Source organism: Lichenostomus cassidix, chromosome 24 (genome assembly GCF_008360975.1).
Source record: "Lichenostomus cassidix isolate B80296 chromosome 24, HeHo_3.0, whole genome shotgun sequence".
NCBI lineage: Eukaryota > Metazoa > Chordata > Aves > Passeriformes > Meliphagidae > Lichenostomus > Lichenostomus cassidix.
The window spans coordinates 5,028,850-5,050,741 of record NC_139504.1 but is presented as its reverse complement, the minus strand read 5'-3'; the positions used below and the strand labels follow the sequence as shown (position 1 = coordinate 5,050,741).

The 21,892-nt window shown below is 61.7% G+C and overlaps 3 protein-coding genes across 6 annotated transcripts; all 3 read left to right on the top strand.

Moving 5' to 3' along the window:
* The first annotated feature begins 701 nt into the window (after positions 1-701).
* Positions 702-5,130, top strand: HINFP (histone H4 transcription factor). The gene is made up of 9 exons (XM_085081619.1): positions 702-1,008; positions 1,494-1,720; positions 1,871-1,982; positions 2,413-2,565; positions 2,678-2,755; positions 2,839-2,959; positions 3,056-3,194; positions 3,306-3,430; positions 3,961-5,130. Exons 1-9 carry the CDS (start codon positions 846-848, stop codon positions 4,481-4,483), a joined length of 1,641 nt encoding a protein of 546 aa, XP_084937745.1. The 5' UTR covers positions 702-845; the 3' UTR covers positions 4,484-5,130.
* A 102-nt stretch (positions 5,131-5,232) lies between these two features.
* On the top strand, positions 5,233-8,907 carry LOC146427535 (complement component receptor 1-like protein). 2 transcript variants are annotated; one of them, XM_085081622.1, is made up of 5 exons: positions 5,233-6,178; positions 6,460-6,594; positions 6,808-6,975; positions 7,069-7,272; positions 7,401-8,907. In XM_085081622.1, the coding sequence occupies exons 1-5, from the start codon at positions 6,013-6,015 to the stop codon at positions 7,412-7,414; spliced, it is 687 nt and encodes a 228-aa protein (XP_084937748.1). In that variant the 5' UTR covers positions 5,233-6,012; the 3' UTR covers positions 7,415-8,907. The 2 variants fall into 2 exon arrangements, with proteins under 2 accessions (XP_084937748.1, XP_084937747.1); XM_085081621.1 differs by lacking the exon at positions 5,233-6,178 and having other exon boundaries at positions 6,306-6,975.
* A 443-nt stretch (positions 8,908-9,350) lies between these two features.
* On the top strand, positions 9,351-21,688 carry ABCG4 (ATP binding cassette subfamily G member 4). Of its 3 annotated transcripts, none has more exons than XM_085081616.1 (15): positions 9,351-9,902; positions 11,376-11,613; positions 13,843-13,960; positions 14,029-14,161; positions 14,356-14,406; positions 14,544-14,689; positions 14,914-15,037; positions 15,231-15,345; positions 15,498-15,634; positions 15,716-15,814; positions 15,946-16,114; positions 16,535-16,635; positions 16,785-16,943; positions 17,047-17,165; positions 17,248-21,688. In XM_085081616.1, exons 2-15 carry the CDS (start codon positions 11,385-11,387, stop codon positions 17,471-17,473), a joined length of 1,926 nt encoding a protein of 641 aa, XP_084937742.1. In that variant the 5' UTR covers positions 9,351-9,902; positions 11,376-11,384; the 3' UTR covers positions 17,474-21,688. The 3 variants fall into 3 exon arrangements, with proteins under 3 accessions (XP_084937742.1, XP_084937743.1, XP_084937741.1); XM_085081617.1 differs by lacking the exon at positions 9,351-9,902 and adding an exon at positions 9,931-10,091; XM_085081615.1 differs by lacking the exon at positions 9,351-9,902 and having other exon boundaries at positions 10,129-11,613.
* The last annotated feature ends 204 nt before the right edge of the window (positions 21,689-21,892 follow it).

The window sequence follows — 21,892 nt, the reverse complement described above, 5'->3', positions numbered from 1 at the left end:
CACGTTCTGACCAACCCCATTTGCTTTCAAAAAGGAATTTATTTACCTGGGCCAGAGCAAACGTTGGGATCGTGCCTCTGCTTTGTGTGACAAAAGAGCCCGGGAGGGCAGATGGAACAGGCAATGTGTGTTTAATTGTATATTGAATTCAAATCCTCGTTTCAATCTGCCTGCTGATGGATGAGCAAAGAGGATTTGTTGTGTTACCTGCAGGACTGATGTGGTTTGTGTTCATTGTTGGCTGGGATGGGTTTTCAGCGTGAGGAGTCTTGTTCAGGCGAGGAATTGTTGTGGAAAACTTAACTTAAAATCCATGGAATGCTTTGGGTTGGAAAGGACCTTAAAGCTTATCCTGGGCAAGGACACTTCCACCAGCCCAGGCTGCTCCAAGGCCAGGCTGGAGGGGCTTGGACGCTTCCAGGGGTGGCTCAGCCACACTTCTTTTCAGTACAAAGCGGTCCCGGGATGAACTTTTCCCCAAACCCGAACGGGAATTAATTAATGTAATTATCCCGCGGGCCGAAAGCACCTGGGAACCTTTGTAACCCGCCGCCGCTTCCCGGAGGGGCCTCTCCTCCGCGTCGCGCACTCTGCCGGTTCCTGCGCGGTGATTGGCTGGCGGGCAGTCGGCGGCGGCTGTGATTGGCTGTCGGGCGGGCTGCGGCGGCTGCGATTGGCTGTCGGCGGCGGGCGCTGTCCGGCGCGGTGCGGGTCCCCCGCGGGCAGAGGCGGGCGGAGCGGCGGCGGGCGGCGGTGGCGTTTCCCCTCTCCTCGCCGGTCCCGCCGGGCTCAGCGCCGCTCCGAACCGCCACGGCAGCCCGCGGCTCTCCTGCGGCACCCCGGCCATGGCGCCCTCCCGGGCGGGCGGTAAGGAGGTGCTGGTGCTGCAGTGCGAGTGGCAGCAGTGCTCCTTCGTGGCCTCGGAGATGGAGGAGTTCTGCGGGCATGTGGCGAAGCACCTCCACAAACACCTGCCTGGCGAGCAGCGCGGCGAGCTGGACCCGCTGGGTGAGGCTCGGGGGACCTTGTGGCTCTGCACAGCTCCCGACAGGAGGGGACAGCCGGGAGGGTCGGGCTGTGCTCCAGGGGACAGCAGGATAAGGGAAACATCGTCAGGTTGGGCCTGAGGAGGTTCTGGGTGGACATCAGGAGGGATTTCTCCATGGAAAGGGTGGTCAGGAGCTGCCCAGGGAGGTTTGGAGTCCTCATCCCTGCAGGTGTCCAAGGAAGGGCTGGAGGTGGCACTCGGGGGGAAGATCAGGCACAGCTTGGACTCGATGATCTCCTCCAACCTGAATAACTGTGATTTCCTGCCAAGAGAAAGCCTTTTTCATCCTCTCCCTGGGGAGAGCAGTGCTGCAGGACTGGGATCTCAGGGAAAAACACACATCGTGTTTATCCACCTGAGCTTCACTTGGAGAGTCAATTTGCTCGGGGAGCCCCTCAGAGCCGCGGTTTTGTGTCACAGAGGGGATGTTTGTGCTGTGTTTCAGAGGAATACACCTGCCTGTGGCAGGACTGTGGCTTCTGCTCCCCGGAGAGCTCAGCCGACCTGGTGCGCCACGTCTACTTCCACTGCTACCACACCAAGATCAAGCAGCTCGGCCTGAGGGCTCTGCAGAGCCAGACGGAGGTCAGCCACTGCCAGCTGGACTTCCAGAGCCGCAACATCATCCCTGAGATCCAGGAGAACTTCCTGTGCCTCTGGGAGTACTGCGAGGTGAGGGCAGAGGGCTGAGTTGAGCAGTGAGAGGGGAGGTGCTGCTGTTCTGCAGCTCAGCTGGCTGCTGGCTCTGGTTGGAGCTGTGGGGAAGCAGCTGGGCTTGTTTGGGTTTCCTCACGCTGTTCTGCCTGTCCTTGTCCCCCTCAGAGGTCGTTTGACAACCCCGAGTGGTTCTACAGGCACGTGGAGGACCACAGCTTCTGCTCCGAGTACAAGGTGGCAGGGAAGGAGAACCACGTGGTGCTCTGTGGCTGGAAAGGTGGGTGGCTGGAGGCAGGGCTCCTCCACAGAGGTTTGGGCTGGGTGGTGAATGTGGGGAAGGAGAGCAGGGTTCAGAGAGCCCCCTGATCTCCAGAAATGGGTGTGTGCATGGTTTTGGCAGGGAAATGTTCCTGCTGAGTTGCCTTCAGGGAATGCAGTTGATACAGAATTTCCCATTTATTTGTAATCAGTGCCTGGAAGAAAAAGCTCCACTTCTTTATTTTTTATTTTAGCTTTTTTCAATAATTCCTCCTGTGCTTGTGCAAAAATTTTAACTGCTTGGGGGGAGCACACTGATTGTACTGTGGTGATCTCCTCCTGCTCCGTGGGGATTTTGGAGCCTCGCTAGCCAAACCAGGAGCAAGCAGGCTGATTGTTGAGCGGGGCTGTGTCTCAGGAAGGCTCCCAGCTGTGCTCTCCCTCCCCAGACTGCCACTGCACCTTCAAGGGGCGCTGCAAGCTGCGGGAGCACCTGCGCAGCCACACGCAGGAGAAGGTGGTGGCGTGTCCCACCTGCGGGGGCATGTTTGCCAACAACACCAAGTTCTTCGACCACATCCGCCGCCAGAGCGCCCTGGACCGTAAGCCCTGGGGGGAGGGCTGGGGTGTTTGGGGGGCTGGAGAGGTTTCCTGGTGTGACAGCTCTCCTCACTGCTCTCTGTGCTGTCCTCCCTGCTGTCCCCACTGCTGCAGAGCAGAGGTTTCAGTGTTCCCACTGCTCCAAGAGGTTTGCCACGGAGAGGCTGCTCCGCGACCACATGAGGAACCACGGTGAGTGAAGGCCCTGCTGCCAGCTGAGCTCTGGGTGCTCTGCCCTGCTCTGGGGTGACGTTTCCCCCCCTTCTCTGGCCCAGTGAACCACTACAAGTGTCCCCTGTGTGACATGACCTGCCCGCTGCCCTCCTCCCTGCGCAACCACATCCGCTTCCGGCACAGCGAGGAGCGTCCCTTCAAGTGTGACTACTGTGACTACAGGTGAGGGACAGGGCTGTCCCTCTCCCCCAAACACCCACAGGCCCCTCTGTGTGTGTGTGTGAGCTGCAGCTCTGTTCCCTCCCGTTCTCCCTGCAGCTGCAAGAACCTGATAGACCTGCGGAAGCACCTGGACACGCACAGCAAGGAGCCGGCGTACCGCTGCGAGTACGAGGCCTGCAGCTTCTCTGCTCGCTCCCTCTGCTCCATCAAACTGCACTACAGGAAGGTCCACGAGGTGGGAAGGCAGCAGAGCTTGTGTTGCTCATGATAGCTCCTCTCAGAGAGCCTGGTGTTTGCTTCCATGCACGCTTGTGGGGTGGTGACATGGCTGTCTCTGCCCCCCCAGGGTGACTCGGAGCCACGGTACAAGTGCCACGTGTGTGACAAGTGCTTCACCCGTGGGAACAACCTCACTGTCCACCTGAGGAAGAAGCACCAGTTCAAATGGCCCTCGGGACACCCTCGTTTCAGGTACTGCCCACCCTCAACTCCTCGCTGCCTCCACAGCTGGAGCAGAGAGCTGGCAGTGCTTGGGCTCTGTGTGCTCAGGAGCCATTCCCCAATGGCTGGGAGGCACTGAGCAGTGCTGGGTGGCTGATCCAGGGCAGTGGTGGCAGCACAGCTCCTCTCGTGGGACACTTCTGAGGCCAGGTCCTGCTGTTCCCCTCTAGAGAGAGCTGCTGCAGATCAATCCTGACACACTGCTGCATCCTCTCTGAGAAACTCCAAAGGGTTTCCAGAGCCTAAAAGCTGGGAGGGGAAGAGGATGGGCTTGAAGTGCTCCCAGTGAAAGAGTGGTTTGAAGGAGGTGGGCTGGGAGGTGCTCAAGGCCTGGCACAAAGCTCAGAAGCTGCCACTTGGGTGTGCTTTCTGGGGTGGGGGCTGAAGGGAGTTCATGTTGTTTGCACAGTGAATTTGTGCAGCACAGGGCGTTGAAAGCTGGGATGTTGTGCCCTGGGAAGGGCAGCGTGCCTGGCTGACCCCCTGCTGTCTGTGCCCAGGTACAGGGAGCACGAGGATGGCTACATGAGGCTGCAGCTGGTGCGCTACGAGAGCGTGGAGCTCAGCGAGCAGCTGCTCAAGGACAGGGAGAAGCGTGGCGAGGCTCCAGCTGGCCCCAGCGAGTGCCTGGTGCTGCCTGAGGGCGAGGGCAACCTGCAGGGCATCCTGTTGGAGCCACCAGCACCCCCTGCCCCGGCAGAGAGCAGCATGGCTGAGCTGCAGGTGGCCCCAGCCCTGTGCTCTGCTGGCAGCCCCGAGCCAGCACGGCCCAACCCCTTCCCAGGAGCTGCTTCCTCCTCCTCCTCCTCCTCAGAACAAGGAGCCAGCACTGCTCCCAACCCCATCATCCGGGTGGTGAACAGGACCAACGAGCAGGGCCAGAGCGAGACTGTCTATTATGTCATGGCCAGCACGGCCTCAGAGGAGCAGGGCACAGCAGCAGGGCTGGCTGCAGAGCTGGAGGAGAATGTCATGGACAGGCTGCAGAAAACAGCAGAAGAGTTGGGGATCCAGATCGTGTGAGGGATTGGCTCTGTGTGAGGAGAGCTTGGGCTCCGTGGTGGGAGAGCTTGGGGAGTGCTTGGGGAGAGGGCTGGGCTTGTCTTCAGCCCAGCCTTGCTGGCTGCTGGTTCTGGTCAGCCTGGGGCCAGGGGAGGTCTCCCAGTTGTGATCTGAGCTGGCAAGAGCTGTGTTTGGGGGATTGGGGATTATTGAGCTGCTTCCACCCTTGTGGGAGGTTTGGCCTGGGCCTGGCAGGGTGCAGTGGTCACCAGCTGTGCCCTGGCTGAGCCTGTTTGCCAGGCAGGATGCTGTGTGGAGCACACACTGGTGCTGAAGCCTCTTCCCTGGGGACGTGTGTGGCCCTCCCTTTGCAGGCCTGTCCTGCCCCATTCTCCAGGGGATACAATGCCTTCATCAGCACTTCCTGCACATCATTTCCTGCCTCACCTGGTGCTGCTGTTTGCCTCGCTGATCCCACAGCCAGTGCTGGTCTCTGGGAGGACAGGGCTGGAGGTTCTGTCCCTCGCAGGCCACTGCAGCACTGGCACATTGGGAGCTTCCTGCTGCTTTTGTCACCCCCTGGGTTTCCTCCCCACATTGGGGTTTGGGCTCCTGGTTGGGTGAAGTGTACTTTGGCAAGACAAATAAACATCAGGCTGCCAGGCCCAGCAGTGTCTGGTGTCTGTTTGTGCTCAGCCCCATCCCTGCCAGCCGTGGTGGGAGGATGGCACTGGGATAGCTGCAGGGTGGGAGGTGGGCACTGAAGAGCTGCCAGGCTCTCCTGGCACCGTGCAGCTGGCACTGCGGCGTGCTGCTCCCCAGAGGTGGCACTGGCAGGCTGGGTTTAGCTCTGGCACTCTGTTCCTGCTCTGGGGTTGGTTTTTGCTGCCTCCCCCAGGGCTGTCTGCTGCCTGCTCGGGCATTTTTGAATACAGGGAGTAACCTGGGCTTGTGTGAGGAGCCAGCTTGTCCTTTGTGGAGTGACTGGACAAGAACAGCACGGATTTGGGGTCCCCATTCAGGCCCTCCCTGCCCTGTGTGTGGAGGTGATGTGCCCAAGGGGTCACAGGGAGGCACCTTGATTTTTTTCCCATACTCCTTTCTCAAGCAGCTGAGCAAAAGCTTTGGAATTCCAGGTTACTGGGGAAACCACTTGATCCCAGCACCTCAGGGCTGTCCCTGCAGCCGTGACAGCACACACTGCTGGAGGACACTCCTTGCTCCAGGCAGAGCATCCCTGCCCTTGGCATTGAGTGTGGCCTTGCCCAGCCTTCCCATCCCTGCCTGGCCCCTGCTCCAGCCTTGGCAGAGCTGGGCTGAGGATGCCTTCGAGAGAAGGGCTTTGTGCCAGGTTTGCATTCGCAGCACTGCCAGCCTGGCCCTCCTTCCAGCTCCAGAGCCACGGCTGTGCCTCATTGTGCTGGATTTTGGTGTGGGTGGTGGGAGCTGGGAGTTGTCCCTTTAAACACCAAGTCCAGGCAGGGTAATCTGCCAGAGATTATCTGCTGGGATAGGATTGGCTTTAGAGGGAATGTCTCCTCCCTTCCCCCATGTCCTGCTGCATCCCCTGGCCTGGGTGTGGATGGAAACCAAGTTCACTTTCTCCTGGGCGAGCAGAGATGGGTCTGTGGTTGGAGGGGAGAGGGGAGAGCATGGCACTGGGCCTCCTCTTCCTCACCGTGCTGGCCACGCTGGTCTCCTCTCAGGACCCAGAAGGTAACAAAGGGTTTAGGGCATGGGGGGTTCATGGGGTGCCCCAGAGCTGCTGGCACCAGTTGTCCCCAGTAAGGAGCAAGGCCTTTGTCACATCGCTGTGCTCAGGTGTGGCACAGGGACAGTGGACACTGGGATGCACTACTCACCACCAAGGGTTGGGGGTGGGCTGGGATGAGTTTTGTGGGTTCCAACACCTCCCTGTGGAGCCCTGAGGACTGGGCAGCTGGTGGGAATGGTGTCCTCAGCCCAGCTCCACCCTGCCTTGCCCCCTGTGGCCCCAGAGGACCTGGACACCTACTGGTCTGGCACGGCGCCCATCTGCGTGGGGGGCTGCAAGGGCAAGCACAAGGAGCTGAAGAGGAGCCAGTGTGGCAACGGCAGCTGCTGCTGGCTGGGCTACAAGAGCTTCTGCAGAGGTAAACCCGGCGGGAAGGACAGGGGATCCCTGGGGCTGCTGCAGGGCTTTGTGTCACCCACACACGTGTGGCACTGCCTCCAGCAGCCTGGGCCAAGCGGGGACACAGCCTTGGCCACCACAGCTTGTCTGGGTGACCCCTGCGGCTGTCCCCGTGCCCAGCAGGGTGTCCAGGCTGCCACCCTGGCTGCCACGGGTCCCTCGCTGTCCTCAGTGAACTGCGGGCGGCCCGAGGCGGATTCGAACTCGGTGGTGCACGGGAACGACTGGTGGGTTGGCTCCGTGGTGCGCTACAGCTGCCGGCCCGGCTTCCTGCTGCGGGGGGAGCCTGCCAGCGCCTGCCAGTCCGACGGCCGCTGGAGCCCCAAGCCCTCCTGCCTCCGTGAGTAGCCCGGCTGTCCCTGCCGGCGTGTCCCCAAGCTCTCTGCCCCCGAGGGCTCCAGGTGAGCACCCGCCATGGGCTGTGTCCCTGCAGGGATCTGCCTGCGGGGTCGCATCGAGATCAGCCAGCGCGACATCACCGGCAAGTGCTCCTCGTCCTGCGGCAGCCCGGCGCACCAGGGAGCCTTCCTGAGCCGCGGCTGCATCAAGATCTCCGCCTGTGTCACCAAGCCGTCGGGCTGGGCCCGCTGGTTCCAGCGCTGTGACATCTGTGAGTGCGACTGCCACGTGCCCTGCGGTGAGTCCCGGTGGTGGCACTGCCCGCCTTTGGCTGCCTGGTTCGTGGGGAAGGGTGGCACTGGGCCATGAGGGCTGCAAACAGCTCCAAATTCACTGCAAACAACTCCAAATTCACTCTCCTCACAGGTTCCTCCAGATAGAGCTGTGGCCCTGGGCTGAGGGAGGCTTCCACCCTGGGTGCTGCTTCTCTTCACCGTGTGTCTCCATTGCTACTCTCCCTAATCTCCATCTGTCCCCGGGCTGTCACCTGAGAGGGGCAGAGATGCTCTGGACTCCCTCTTGCAGGGCTGGCTCATCCCAGGACTCTCCAGGGGCAGGGGATGGATCTGGATGTGTTTCCTGCAGCTGGATTTGGGGACAGTGGTGGCAGCAGCCATTTATTTGCCTGGCTGCTCCCCAGAAGATGCTCAGAGCCCCTTTTAGGGGGAGGCAGCACATGTGCCTGTTGCACAACATTGTGATTTTTGCATGTAAGGTAATTGCTGAGCTGAGAGGTGGGGCTGCCCTCTGAGCTTGCCGAGGCCAGCAGGAGGGTGGCAACTGCCTCCTGTCCCCATGGCATGGGCAGAGCAGCCTGGCCAGGCCTGCAGCACCCATTGCTGGGGAATCCAGTGGGTCAAGCACTGTGCAGCATCCCTGGCAGTGCTGGGGCCAGCACACTGGGGACTCTGCTCGTCTCCCAGGGGACAATCTGTCCCTGGGCTGCTCCACAGGCTGGCTGCTGGTCATGCTCCTTCCAGGGGGTCTGTGGTCCTGCCCTGAGAGCCCCTTTCCCCAGGGACTTCTCCTTCCAGCAGCTTGGGGCCACAAAGAGAGAGTTTGGCTCCAGCCAGGAACAGCCTTGTGCCCCTTGAGGACATCTCTGGCTCCTCACAAAGCAGCCATGGCAAAGCCAGCAGTTTCATTCCCCCAGGGAAGGAGGAGGTGGTCTGGAGCAGCTGTGATGGCATTGCTGAGGGAGCCGGAGGACCAGCCATGGGTAATTAAAAATATATTTGCAAGGAATCACACAGGTTATCCTGTCATGCAAAGAGGTTCTGCTGCCTGCTCTGTCCCTGGGGCCCTGGAAATACATGACAGAACCAGGACAGGCTCCCTCTGCCACTGTCCTGGGTGAGTGAGGCACCATGGGGACACAGCTACGGACAAGGTCCATGGGAATGAGAGGGATTTGAACATGTGCGTGGCACTGAGCTCCATCCCTGCTTCCTTCCACACTGAAATGACTCCACAGCAGCTGCTGGTTGCTGCATGGCCACCAGCCTGGGCCCAGCTGGGCAGAATTGGGTTTAACAGCAAGGGGATCACTCCCAGGCCCTCCTTGTGCCCAGCTGCAGGGAGGAAGGGCTGTTTGGCCCTGCCCAGAGCAGGCCTGGGCTGTGACCTGTGAACGTGGAGTGCTCCAGGGATGGGAGGCAGCTGCATGCAGAGAGAACGGGGTGAGTCCCACATGCCTTTTGCTCCATGGTGAGATGACTTCAGGTCTCCATGAGGAGCTTGGCTCCATGGATAACTCCTCATGCCCTCCCCTGGCCCAGCCCCATGGTCTGCTCCGCCTGGATTCTGTCCCAGCCCAAAGCTGACGAGGGGTGGGGAAAGCTCTGCTGGGCTCAACAGATGGTTTTTTAATTAATACTCTTGCTGGTGCCACTCATTTCCATATGTCTTTCGTGTTTAAGTGCTGTGGTGGGTGAGAGGTGTGAGTAACAGTGAGGATGGAGCCAGGCGTGGTGCTGGGGGGCTGGAGGTGTGGGGGGATCCAGGTCCTGCAGCATGAGCTGCTCTGGGGGCTGTGCTGGGGGTAAAACCCTGGAGGACACCTCCCTACCCACCCCCTTTGTGCCCAGCTGTCACCCCACCTGCCCGGGGTGGCTGTCCCAGGCTGTGCTCTGCATTGCAGCCCTGGTGGCACCCAGTGCTGCTTTTGGGGTGTCTGCATGGGGTCTGTGCAGGGCTGAGTGGGGCAGGAGCGGGTTTGGGGTGTGTTGGGCTCCCTCAGGGGGGTTTGGGCTGAGGGGGAGCTGCGGGGCTGTGTCCCAGCTGGGAAGGGGAGCCAACAGGGGGGTGGTGGGGGTGCAAGGCAGGGCTGGAGAGCCCCGGGATGTGCTCAGGGATGCTCGGGGCCTGCTGGCAGGCAGGCAGCGCGAGGAAATAGGGCCGGTCCCTTTAAGAGGATTTTTCGCTGCCTGGCAGCGCTGCCCGCCCGGGCAGCCCATCCATCCATCCTGCCGCCCATCCTGCTCCCCGCCCGGCAGCACCGGCCAGGGGGCTGGCAGACAGGGGCACCCCCGAGCAGCCGGGCCCGGGGGGCTGCTGGCCACTGCGGGGCTTCTGCTGGCCACTGCGGGGCTCCTGCTAGCCACTGCGGGGCTGGGGCCGGAGCGCCCCCCGCCCGCCCTGCCCGCCCAGCCCCGCGGAGGGATGGGGAGGAGACCCGGGCCGGGCACCCGCGGGGGCAGCGCCCAGCCCGGCTCCCGCCGCTGAGCACCGGAGCCGCAGCGAGCTGATCCGAGCCGAAGCGAGCCGCTCCCCGCCCGGCCGGGCCCCCCGGGCATCGCCCCTTTGTCTGCGGAGGACGCGAGGCGGGGGCGCTGCGGGAGCGGAGCCGCCGCGCCCGCACCCTGCCAGGTGAGCCTGCGGGAGAGCCGAGCCCTGCCCGGCCCGGGGGGGCTGGGATGGAGGGGGGAGCGGGGATGAAGGAAGAGCATCCTCGGCAAAGCCTTCCCGTCCCCACCCCGCGCCTCGGGGCTGGGCTAAGCCGCGGAGAGCCGCTTGCGGGATTTAGCGCTCCGTGAACGCCCAGCCGGAGGAGTCAAGGTGAGCCCGAGGGCGCTCCGAGCCCGCTGCCCCCCACCGCCGCCCCCCGAAACCCCGTTCCCGCACCCCGAGGATGCTGAGGGGAGACCCGCGGGCTGGGAACCCCCACCCCTCCTTCCCTCCCCTCCTTCCCCGGGGCTGGGCTGGCTTCCTTCCAGCCCCGAGCGGGATGTGCCTGCAGCGGGGAGTGGGCTGGGGGATCTCCCGCAGCTGCCGGCATCCGGCCGCGGGTGTGCTCTGCAGCCGCAGCGAGCCACTGCCCGCAGCCCCAGCCGAATGTAGGTTAGCCAGGCGGTGGGACCCCAGCCTGGCAGGAGAGATGGGTGCAGGGCACAGCCCGCTCAGGCACAGCCCGAGCTCCTTTTCCCGCTGCCGGGGGGATGCCCGACCCCCTCGCAGGCTCTGAGACCCCGGGTTAGCGTGCTCCCCGCCCTGCCTGGCTCAGCATTCCCCCAGCACCGCAGAGTCCCCTAAGCCGAGCGGAGACACGAGGAGCTCGGCCGTGCTGCAGCTGGGCTGTGGGAGCACTGCAGGCACCAGAGGGCTGGGGCAGGTGGATCGGCAGCACGGCCCCACTGAAGGGCTGGCCTGGCCTCTGAGGCTGTGCTGGAAGAGCCCGGAAGGTGACATGATGAGCCAAGGAAGGCAGAGAAGGAATGGCACCAGCAGGGTCCCCTCCCTGTTGTGTTTAGACTCCCCCGGCAAGCCCGGAGGGACCCCAGGCACCAGCTGAGGGTCTGATCTATCCAGGATTGCTCTGCCCCAGGAGAATGGCATGCTTTGTCCAGGAAACCAGCTGCAATAATCTGCTTGCTTAGGATTTCATACCTGTGTTCCCTGAGGCCAGGCCAGGCAGCGCTGGTTCCTGGTGAGTCCTTGGGGACATCCAGGCATAGGGCAGAACATCAGCTCTGCCACCTCCCATCCTGCTCCCGCTGTGACAAATGGGATTGGGGCAGGGAGCCCCGGGGCTGGGGGAGCTGAGGGACCCTGCTGGCTCTGCAGCCTGCGCTGGACCAAGCTGCAGGAGGTGCATGAATTATTGACTGTGGAGCTGAACAAAAATCCTGCTGCTCCTGGCCCTGAGCCCTCCAGCGCAGGGTCAGCTGCCCTGGCCGGGTCCACCCCTCCAGCCAGATGTGGGTGCTGGCCCCAGCTGGACAGAGCGGGCAGCGAGGCCTGGAGCCAGCAGGAGCAGCAGAGACAGGACTCGCAGTGGGCTGGTCCCTGCAGTGCCTGGAAGAGGGAGCCTGCTGTGAGCCGCTCGCGGTGCGCTCCCCACAGAGCGGCAGGATGGCGGAGAAGGGCATGGATCCCGCCTGCGTCTCCATCGCCCTGGAGGACACCGTGTGCCACGCCGGCCCTCCGGACGCCCCGCTCCTCACCACCCACTTGAAGAAGGTGGAGAACCACATCACAGAGGCCCAGAGGTTCTCCCACCTCCCGAAGCGCTCGGCTGTCAACATCGAGTTCATCGACCTGTCCTACTCCGTGCGGGAGGGATCCTGGTGGAGGAAGAGAGGTAGGAGCTGGCGGGTGGGGAAGGGCAGGGAGGGGACCCGCAGGGCTCTCACACCGGTTCCCGCTCTGCATGCCATGATCTCACCCTGCTCTGTCCGCCTGCCAGGGGCTCTTTGTGGCTGCTTGTTTGCTCTGGGTGCCCGTGGGAGGAGGAGGGAAGGCTCATGTCCCGCAGCAATCTCTGCGTGCCTTTGCTGTGCGATGCCAGGGGAAAGCAGAGCGCATTCCAGGGAAACCTGCGGCCAGGGGGAGCCGGGGCAGATATCCCGGGGCAGATATCCCGGGGCAGATATCCCGGGGCAGCCGGGAGGGATGTGTTTCCCCAGCACTGCTGTTTGGGATGTGATGGCTGTGTGGGATGTGCCAGCAGCAGGAGACCCCGGGGGTGCTTGGCAAGGAGAAGGTGTGGTTTGTGGGGGATTTCCTCTCCGGTGGCTCCCTGTGCGAGGCCGTGGCTCCCTTCCCTGCGTGTGACTCTGGCCGAGAGCTCGGGAAGGGGAGAGGGGAGGCAGATGGCGGCTGGTGGGTGGCAGTCTGCTTTAATTAGCGCTCTCAGTTAATGGGATGCCAATCAGGCAGCCCGATAAGATGGAGGGTGAGCTGATCTGCAGAAGCTGAAGGCAGGCAGGGACGAGCGGGGACCGAGGTCACAGGGCTGCTCGGTGAGGGACCCTGCCAGCCAGGAGTGCCGGATGGAGCTGTCCCCTGTCCCTAAGCTGTGCAGCTCGGGAAACCGAGGCGCTGAAAAACACTGGGAGCAGCCCTGCCATCCGCCGGGATGCTGCCTCCCTGTTTATCCGGGATGCTGAGGAAGCATCCCAGGAGGATCCATGGCACAACCACGGGTTAGCCAGGGCAGACTGTGCTGTAGCACCCAGGAGGGAACCGGCTGCTTGCCAGCGGGCCAATGCCCTGCAGGGAAGCAGGGGGAAAGGCTCGGGCAGATGGGAGCAAGCTGAGGGGTCCCGGGGTGGCGGGGATGGCGCTGGGAGGGATGCTCTCCTCCCCCGCTTCAAGCAGAGCCGGCGGAGCTGGCGGGGGGTCGCGGTGGCTTCGGGCACAGCCCCCAGCTCGGGCTGCCCGCTGTGCTGAGGCAGGAGGTTACTGGCAGTCAATGAACGTGAGTAACCGCTGCGCAAGCTGCAGTGGCGCCGACGTGAGCAGCATGCGCGGTGCGGAGCCGTGCGCGCTGCCGGGGGGGCTGCCAGCCCTGCTCGCCCCGCTGCCACCCTGCGCAGCCCCCTGGCCACCCCTCGGCCCGCCGAGCCCCCTCCTGCTGCAGGGCGCTGACCCCGAGCGGGGCGCAGGACGAACGGGGGGCTCGTGGTGCTGGGCGACCTTCCCTGGGGATGGACAAGCCGGAGGGGCGACCCCAGTGAGATGGGACTGTGAGCTGTCTGTCCCCTGGGGCTGCCCCAGCTTGGATTTGTCACCCTCACCCTGCAGCGGCTGTCCCCGTGGGGCACAGAGGGGACACATGCCATACGGGGGATGCTCGGGCTTGGCCCATGGAGTTATCACCCCTTATCCCATCGCTGTCCAGCCAGGGCTCCATTTCAGGGGCAGCTCCTGAGAGCCCGAGGCTGTGCTTGTTCCTGACTCCCATCACATCGTGTTCCTTCTGCCAGAAAATGCTAATCAGCCGCGTTTAAGAAGCAGAGATAATTCCAGGTCTGATTAGCAGTGGCTGCTGCCGGGTGCCACAGCGTGAATGCCAATGAAGGCAGCAGCCGGATTGGGAGCTCTGCCTGCCCCGGGCTGCCCTGCTCCTCGCTGTCCCTCTCCCCTGGCCTGAGGGATCAGCACCTGAAGACATGCCCAGGACCAATGTCACAGCCTGCTAATCTTCCTTAGCGGCTCTGTGACCTGACCCAGGGATTTCCCTGGTCTTTGCTGTGATCCAGGGCAGGAGCTTCTTCAGCACTGGGAATCAGTGGGATCAGCCAAGGACCAGGGCCAGGGACATGCTGGAGGTGACAGCTGCTGTGGCTATAGCCCTGGGGGTGCTGATGGAGACATCTCCAGGCACATGCAGCCCCTGGGGGTGCTGATGGAGACATCTCCAGGCACATGCAGCCCCTGGGGGTGCTGATGGAGACATCTCCAGGCACATGCAGCCCCTGGCACAGCACATGGTGGTCCTGAGATGCCCCAGGTGCTGGGATGGCATTGCAGTCCCTGTAGCACTGCTGTCCTGGGAAGCCAAACCCCTGCTGCTCTCTCCCTCCAGGGTACAAGACTCTCTTAAAATGCCTGTCGGGGAAGTTCTGCCAGCGGGAGCTCATTGGGATCATGGGCCCCTCGGGAGCTGGGAAATCCACGCTGATGAACATCCTGGCTGGCTACAGGTGAGGCTGGGGGAGGCTGGTGGGTCTGGGGGTGCAGTGCTGCATTCCCTCACACCTCTTTCCTGCAGGGAGACTGGGATGAAGGGGCAGATCCTGGTGAACGGGCGGCCGCGGGACCTGCGCACCTTCCGCAAGATGTCCTGCTACATCATGCAGGATGACATGCTGCTGCCTCACCTCACCGTGCTCGAGGCCATGATGGTGAGCTCTGGGGGCATCCTGTGGGCACGGAGCCCACGCTGACATCAGGCATTTCCAAGGGCTCTGGGAGGTGGGAGCAAAATCCTGCTGTGCGTGTTCCCTTCATTCTGAGCCGCTGATCTCAGCTCTCAAGCAGGCTGGTTTTGCTCCCTCCATCTGACAGTTGTGTCTCCCTGGCCATCCTCTCCCTGCAGGTTTCTGCTAACCTGAAGCTGAGCGAGAAGCAAGAGGTGAAGAAGGAGCTGGTAAGTGCTGAGGAGGGTGGGGTCAGACCCCCTTATCTCTCCCCAAGTTGGCGACGAGGGGATGACAAGGAAGTCCTGGTGGAGGGAGGTGGCAGGGATGGCATGAAAGCCCACGGAAACCCTTGGCTGTGTCCCAGGTGAACGAGATCCTGACGGCGCTGGGGCTGCTGGAATGCTCCTACACCCGCACCAGCTCCCTGTCCGGGGGGCAGCGCAAGCGCCTGGCCATCGCCCTGGAGCTGGTCAACAACCCGCCCGTCATGTTCTTCGATGAGCCCACCAGGTGAGGCCAGGGGGCTCCCAGCACTGCCTGCCCAGCTGGGGACACTGTGGTGGCCAGTGCCCTCTGGGGCTGTGCCCACTGGGGTTGGTCTGTGTGGATCTGAGAGCAGGATGCCCCAAGGGGAGGCAAGTGGGGCATCCTTGGCATGTACTTCTCCCCCTCTCAACTCTCCCCTTCTCTCTCTGCTGTCTCTCTCTCTTCCACCCCATCCTGCGTGGCCACAGCGGTCTGGACAGTGCCTCCTGCTTCCAGGTGGTGTCCCTGATGCGGTCCCTGGCTCAGGGCGGGCGCACCATCATCTGCACCATCCACCAGCCCAGCGCCAAGCTCTTCGAGATGTTCGACAAGGTTTGGGCTGGGATGGGGTCCCTCTGGCCCCAAGGCCCAGGAGAGAGGCAGTGGGAGGGGTGGGCTGCAGGAATTTGACCTGGGGTTGTGTGGCTGGGCTCTGGCGAGGGTGGCCTGTGCCACCCCAGGGCGGGAGCAGGTGACAGTGGCCTGGCTGCCCTGCATCTGCCACATTCCTGCCTTTCTCTCGCAGCTCTACATCCTGAGCCAGGGCCAGTGCATCTTCAAGGGCGTTGTGACCAACCTCATCCCCTACCTGAAGGGTCTTGGCCTCCATTGCCCCACATACCACAACCCCGCTGACTTCAGTGAGTGTCCCTCTCCCAGCAGAGGGTGACGAGCTCCAAGCCCTGGGGGCTGCCCAGGTTGCCCCCAGGTTGCCCAAGGAAGATGCCTGTGCCCTTCCTGTTAGGTGCTGGCTGGCTCAGCACCTCTCAGGGGTCCTGTCCCTCCTCCACAGTCATCGAGGTGGCCTCAGGAGAGTATGGGGACCTCAACCCTGTCCTGTTCCGCGCTGTCCAGAATGGGATGTGCACCATGGCCGAGAAGAAGAGCAGCCCTGACAAGGCAGATTCATCATGCCCAACATGTGGGACGGTGAGTGGGGATCAGGGGAGCCTCCTGTGACAGCAGGAACCCCACAGTGTGAGTCTCACCCTCCTCCCTGTGGCCTTGCAGGATGTGGACCACATCGAGAGCCACACGTTTGCCACCAGCACCTCAACTCAGTTCTGCATCCTCTTCAAGAGAACCTTCGTCTGCATCCTAAGGGACACGGTGAGGGCAGGGGAGGCTGGGCTGGAGCTCGGGGTTGGGGCAGAGACACGGAGTCAAATGGGCTGTCTCTTTCCCCCTTGGGATGTTTTTGGGGTGCAGCCCCGCCTTGCTGAGCCCCCCTGTGCCTGCAGGTGCTGACCCACCTGCGGTTCATGTCCCACATCTGCATCGGGGTGCTCATCGGGCTGCTCTACCTGCACATCGGCAACGACGCGGGCAAGGTCTTCAACAACACCGGCTTCCTCTTCTTCTCCATGCTCTTCCTCATGTTTGCAGCCCTCATGCCCACCATCCTCACCTGTAAGGAGCTCCTAGTCCCAAAATCCCTTTGCTGCTCCAGCTGTGTGGCAGTGTGTGTGTGCTGGGCAGGGTGGGGGCAGCCAGATGGATTGGACAAAAGGGGGAAAATAAGAAAGAAGAGAAAAAAAAAAATTGGCAAAGAAGAGGGCAAAAAACTTCTGTTTGGCTGTACTGCAGTTTTGCCCTTCATTGGGCTATAATATACTTACTGGCTCGAAGCAGAATGCTGAATTTTAAATTTTTTTGGTTTTTGAGAAGCTGTGTTTTCTGCTTTGCCTCTTTGCTTAAAAAGCCCCAACCGAGCTGATTTTTCCATGTGGAAAGTTCCCACATCAATTAGTTCTTCCCTGATGAATGGGAGAGGGGCTGGAGCACCCAGGGCAGGGAATTTCTGGCTGCTCACCCCAGGTTTCCCTGCAGTCCCCCAGGAGATGACCGTATTCCTGAGGGAGCACTTGAACTACTGGTACAGCCTCAAAGCCTATTACCTGGCGAAGACCATGGCAGATGTGCCCTTCCAGGTGAGCTTTCCATGGATTTCATCACCACCCTGATGCTGCTGTGCCCCAGGGTGGCCTTGGAGGGATCCCACCCTCACCCAGGAAGGCTCAGTGGGGTGAGGATGGCCGTGGGTGCAGCAGGGTGGTCTCTTTGCCCCCCTTTTGTGCAGGTGATCTGCCCCATCGCCTACTGCAGCATCGTGTACTGGATGACAGGCCAGCCCCCCGAGGCCACGCGCTTCCTGCTCTTCTCCGCGCTGGCCACCGCCACGGCCCTGGTGGCCCAGTCGCTGGGGCTTCTCATCGGAGCTGCTTCCACCTCCCTGCAGGTCAGACGGGGCTTTGCCTCTTCTGAGGAGAGCTGCAAGGGGTCCCACGGTGATTTGGGGTGGTGCAGCTGTGGACAGGGATGTGACAGCCTCTGCTCCCCAGGTGGCCACCTTTGTGGGACCTGTCACTGCCATCCCCGTGCTGCTCTTCTCGGGCTTCTTCGTCAGCTTCAAGACCATCCCCACCTACCTGCAGTGGAGCTCCTACGTCTCCTATGTCAGGTGGGACCCCAGCTCTGGCCAGAGCCCCCTGTCCTGGGCTGTCCTGGAGCCGTGGTGACCCTTGGGGTGTGCTGTGCCCTAGGTATGGCTTCGAGGGGGTCATCCTCACCATCTACGCCATGGAGCGCGAGGACCTGGAGTGCCTCGAGGACTTCTGCCCTTTCCAAAAACCCATCAAGATCCTGCAGGAGCTGGACGTGGAGGAGGCCAAGCTCTACCTGGACTTCCTCATCCTGGGCATCTTCTTCGTCATCCTGCGGCTCCTGGCTTACCTGGTGCTCAGGTACAAGGTCAAATCTGAGAGATAAAGGGGCCATGGGGCCTCGGCGCCATTCCCGGGCCTGGCCTGCTGTGACAGATTTTCTGCAGATGGACTCGGTGCTCCTGCAGGTCCCAGACCGTGGTGGAGGCACTGGGAGGTGCCAGCCAGGCCTGGCTCAGTCGAGAAGGGTTTTGAGACATCTCGGAACTGTTTTAACCTTTCCACACACTCTTCATTGCAAAACGTTTTGTACAGCCCTGGCACGTGCCACCCTCTCCCCCAGGACTGATGAGCCCCACGGAGCTCGGGTCCCCTCCTGTCACCCCTGCCCTGGGGACACCAGGGACAGTCCTGCCGAGGAGCCTGCTCTGTGCAGGGGGAGCAGCAGCCTGGGGCTGGGGCTGGGAGGAGGGAGCTGCAGAGTTGGACGTGCAGCTCGTGGCCCCATTTCTCATCCTGGCCAGCAGTGTGAGTCAGTGCTGAGAAGAGCCCAAAGATGCCATAGGTGAAGTTGCACAAGGCTGTAGTGTTTCCTGTCGCCGTAGCCACAGAGATTGCCGCGTCCCTCTTTCGTTTCTGCGTAAATCCTCTTTTTCCCCCTTTTTTTCTTTTTGCTTCTTTATTTTTCTTTTTTTTTTTTTCCCACAAACCCCACTGCACCCCAGTCTTGACAGAGGGGACAAGGAGCCAGCAGGCAGAGAAGGACTTGGCACTCTATCTCAGACTTCTGCTGGGATGCCATTCTCAGAGATGGGATCCTCAAACCAGGGTCTGTGGGAACAGGACAATGTTCTCAGACCTTAGGGAATCTCACATTCAGTTCCTGTTGTCTTTGGGGTCTGAGACAAGAGGGTCTGAACCAAACCAACCAACGTGGAGAGAAGTGATTGGTCCCTTCGAGTGCTTGCATGGAGCAAGAAGGATTTAGGTTTCCACACCCTGCCAGTGCCAGGAGGCTGAAAAACAGGGCTGGGCTGGGCTGTGTCATCACTGGAGCCTCTGCTGCAGGAGGAGAGCTGGCCCTGAGCCCTTCCCCTGCAACCTCTGTTCCCCGGCAGTGGTGGGCTGTCTCAGCAGGACAGACTGGCAAGGATGCCAGGGACACCCAGCCTGTCCCAGTGCCAACCTCCCAGGGTGACACTGTGCAGAAGGGGGTCCCAGCAGTGCCTGAACTGGAAACCAGGTGAGATCCCAGAGTGGTTTGTTTGCAGAAGGTGACCTGGGCACTGGGAAGGGCTTTGCACTTTGTGACTGGCACCGGGAAAATGTCCCTTTGGCACTGTCTCTGTCACACACCTTGCAGAGGGAAGGCAGTTTGACACCTTGCTGGCTCTCCAGAGGAACTGAGCTGAGCCCAGAGCTGGTGGGACATCTGCACAAGGTGCTGTGCTGGGAACACAGCACCCTGCTTATCTGCACAGCACAGCTCCGTGGGCGTGCTGGCACTGCTGGCACTGGGCCACACTTGTCACCCACAGACGTGGGAACCCACTGGGTTTTGGTGAGCTCTGCCCCACCCTGGCAGGCTGGCCCTGGTTCGGGTGCAGCCTGGGGACGCTGCTGCTGGCACTCTGAGCAGCCAGGGATTGCAGAGCAAATGCCAGAATTCAGCAGAATCCTGGAGACTGATCTGTGGTTTTGCTGGCTCGGGTTGGGGCTGCACAGCAGAGTCTGGCTGGCCTGACAGTGATGCTGGGCACTCAGCAAAGCTGAGTTTCCCCTGCCTGGAGGGCATCGAGGAATGTTTAGCCATGGGGCTCTCCTGCACACAGGGTCTGGAAGCAGGACACACCCTCAGGCCCTTTCCATGCTGAGCACTGGGGTTTTCCCCAGGGGCTGTTGTCTGACAGTGGACTTTTCACTGTCCCTCACCAAATTCCCCTCTGCTCCTGGATCTTCCTTCAGTGCAGTGCTCTGCAGTGGAGCTGTGCCAGCTGCAGGGCTGCAGTGTCCTGGGCACGGTGCTGCCAAGCACAGCCCCAGGGGCACGGAGGAGTGGGGGACAGTGCCTGTGTCTGCTCTGTCACGGGGTGCATGGATGGGCAGGCAGCCAGGGGGATGGCGGGGCTGTCACCCTTCTCCATCTCCTTGTCCCTGGAGCTGATGGCACTGCTGCTCTGCTTCTGTCCTGCTCGTGGGCTGGGACTAGTTAAGCCTGGCCCAGTGCAGAGCATGCACTGCTGGGCTGAGGGTTTTCCCTGGATGGATCCCAAGATGCAGGAGGTGTCAGTGGGGCAGCTTTGCACAGCTCCTGCTCCCTCCCTGGCATCTGGGGCTCTCGTGGTGGGTCCTGCATTCTGTACCCTGCAGGCACTGCTGTCCCCAGCACTGTGTCCTGCACCCAGCACACCTGGACACCCCTGTGCCATCACAGCCAGGGCCACCACCTCTCCCAACAGGACCAGGACAAGATGGACTGGTGTGTGGGGCAAAGGGGCTACCAGCAGGCACCAGTGACTGCCACTGTCCGTGTCCCCCACACACAGGAAAGGCTTTGTTCACTACACTCTGCTGCTTGCAGAGAAACCCCACAGCACAGGCTTCCCAAACTCGGAGGGACACTGCCAGGGCAGGTGGCTCCCAGTGCTGGGCCCAGCCTGTCCAGGATGGGGCAGCTGGCAGCACCCCAGGGTGCCCAGGAGGGCTCAGCACAGCCTGTGCCTCCTGTGCTGGTGAGTTGCAGTGTCCCAACTGACCAGCTAAGCAGCCACTGCGGGGCAGAGGCCCAGGACAAACCCTGGAGCTGCAGGAGGGCTGTCCCCGAGCTGGGCAGGGGGTGATGGGACAGACCCCTTGTCCCCAGGGCAGAGGGACACGAGTGAATGTGTCAGCATGAAGGGGCTGTGATGACTGAGGGATGTGGCACAGGGCAAAGGCACCCTCGGTGCTGCCTGAGGAGCAGAGCCAGGGTGCCACTGTCCTTTCCCTCTCTTCAAGGACAGTCCCAGAGGTGGCAGAAGGTGCAGGGAAATGCAAAGGGAAGAAGCGTGTTTGCACTGAGCTCCCGGGGCTGGGTGGTCCCTGCCCTGCAGGAGCACGGGGCAGGAGGGGCTGTCTCTGCCCTGGCATGGCAGAGGGATGGGGTGCAGCCACCCTGCTCCGGGGTGCCCTTAGGGAAGCAGCAGGATGCACTTTATCAGAGCAGGGAAGCGGAGCTGTGGCTGCTTCTGGCTGCAGGAATCCCACGAGAGAACGCGTCTGGATAATCACGAGGAGTGTGATGGAGGAGAGCAGGCTTCTTCCCCCACACCTCCTCTCCTGCCCCTGCCTCCCCTTGGGATGCACTTTGAGGGGATGAGGGTGGGATTCAAGCTGTGGCTCCCTGGGAACACCAGTTGAGCCTCAACCCATCCAAAACTGCTTCAGCCCCTTGGGCCCACGGCTGGATCAGGTCCTGCCCCTCGTGGGTGCTGTGATTGCAGGCAGGCAGGGATATGGCCACTCACCTCCATGCATGTCCAGGCCACCTTTGTCACACGCACAAGAAGAGCAAATGCTTCATCACCTGGCTGGGGGTTGCTGGAGGGCAGACTGGGCTAGAACAGGGAGGGGATGGGGCTTCTCCCAGGGTTTCACCCCTCTTTAATCAGGCAATAAAACAGTGTTTCCTTCTCACTGTGTGTGGACACCATTTGTCCTGTCCCTCTGCCACAGGCAGCCTGTGATCCCAGCCTGGCCTGGGATCTCTGTGTTTGTCCCTGCCACACTGGACCCTGTGGTTTTCCAGCCTTCACCCTGTCCAGGAGGCTGGACACAGGGGGACACGTGTGATCCAGGGGGGACCATGAAGAGAATTGCAGGTATTGAAACTCACATTTCCACAAGACACAGGGGCGAGCTGCTTTTTCCCTGGGACAGCTTGCCCAAGTAAGATGCAGGTAACAACTCAAAGGCCAAGGGAGTCTGCTGGCACGGCTCTGTTGTGGCAGCTGCTCAGGGTGGCATTTGCCCAGGTCCTCCTGCCTTGCTGGGAGGAGGCTGTGAAGCAGGACCAGAGCACTGCTGCCCACAGCTGCAGCCTGGCAGGAACCAGGCAGGGTGAGGTGAGGCCCTGGGCTCTCCAGGCTGGGCTGCACAGGCAGGTAAGTGCCCCGCAGGGACGGGGTGCCAGGTGCCAGCTTGCTGCTGGCACTCACCAGTGCCCAGAGGGTCCCGGGAGCAGTTGGGCAGGAGGAGATGTTGTGGTTTCTGTCGGTGTTTCTGAGATGCCAGCTGTACTTGTTGGATTTCACACATCAATAAAACTTATATTTATAGTGTACTGCCTGGATGCCTCCCTTTCCTGAGAGCCTCGAGGGCACACGGGTGTGGGGAGGGTGTTGTTAGGGAATTTGGGGTGCAAATATGGCCTGGCAGCGTTACCCAGGTGTGACCCCTCAGTCCCAGCACCCCTGGGTGGGCTGGCACTTCCCAGGACAGCATCCGGGGACTGAGAAGAGTGCATATGTCCCCACTGCCACAGCTG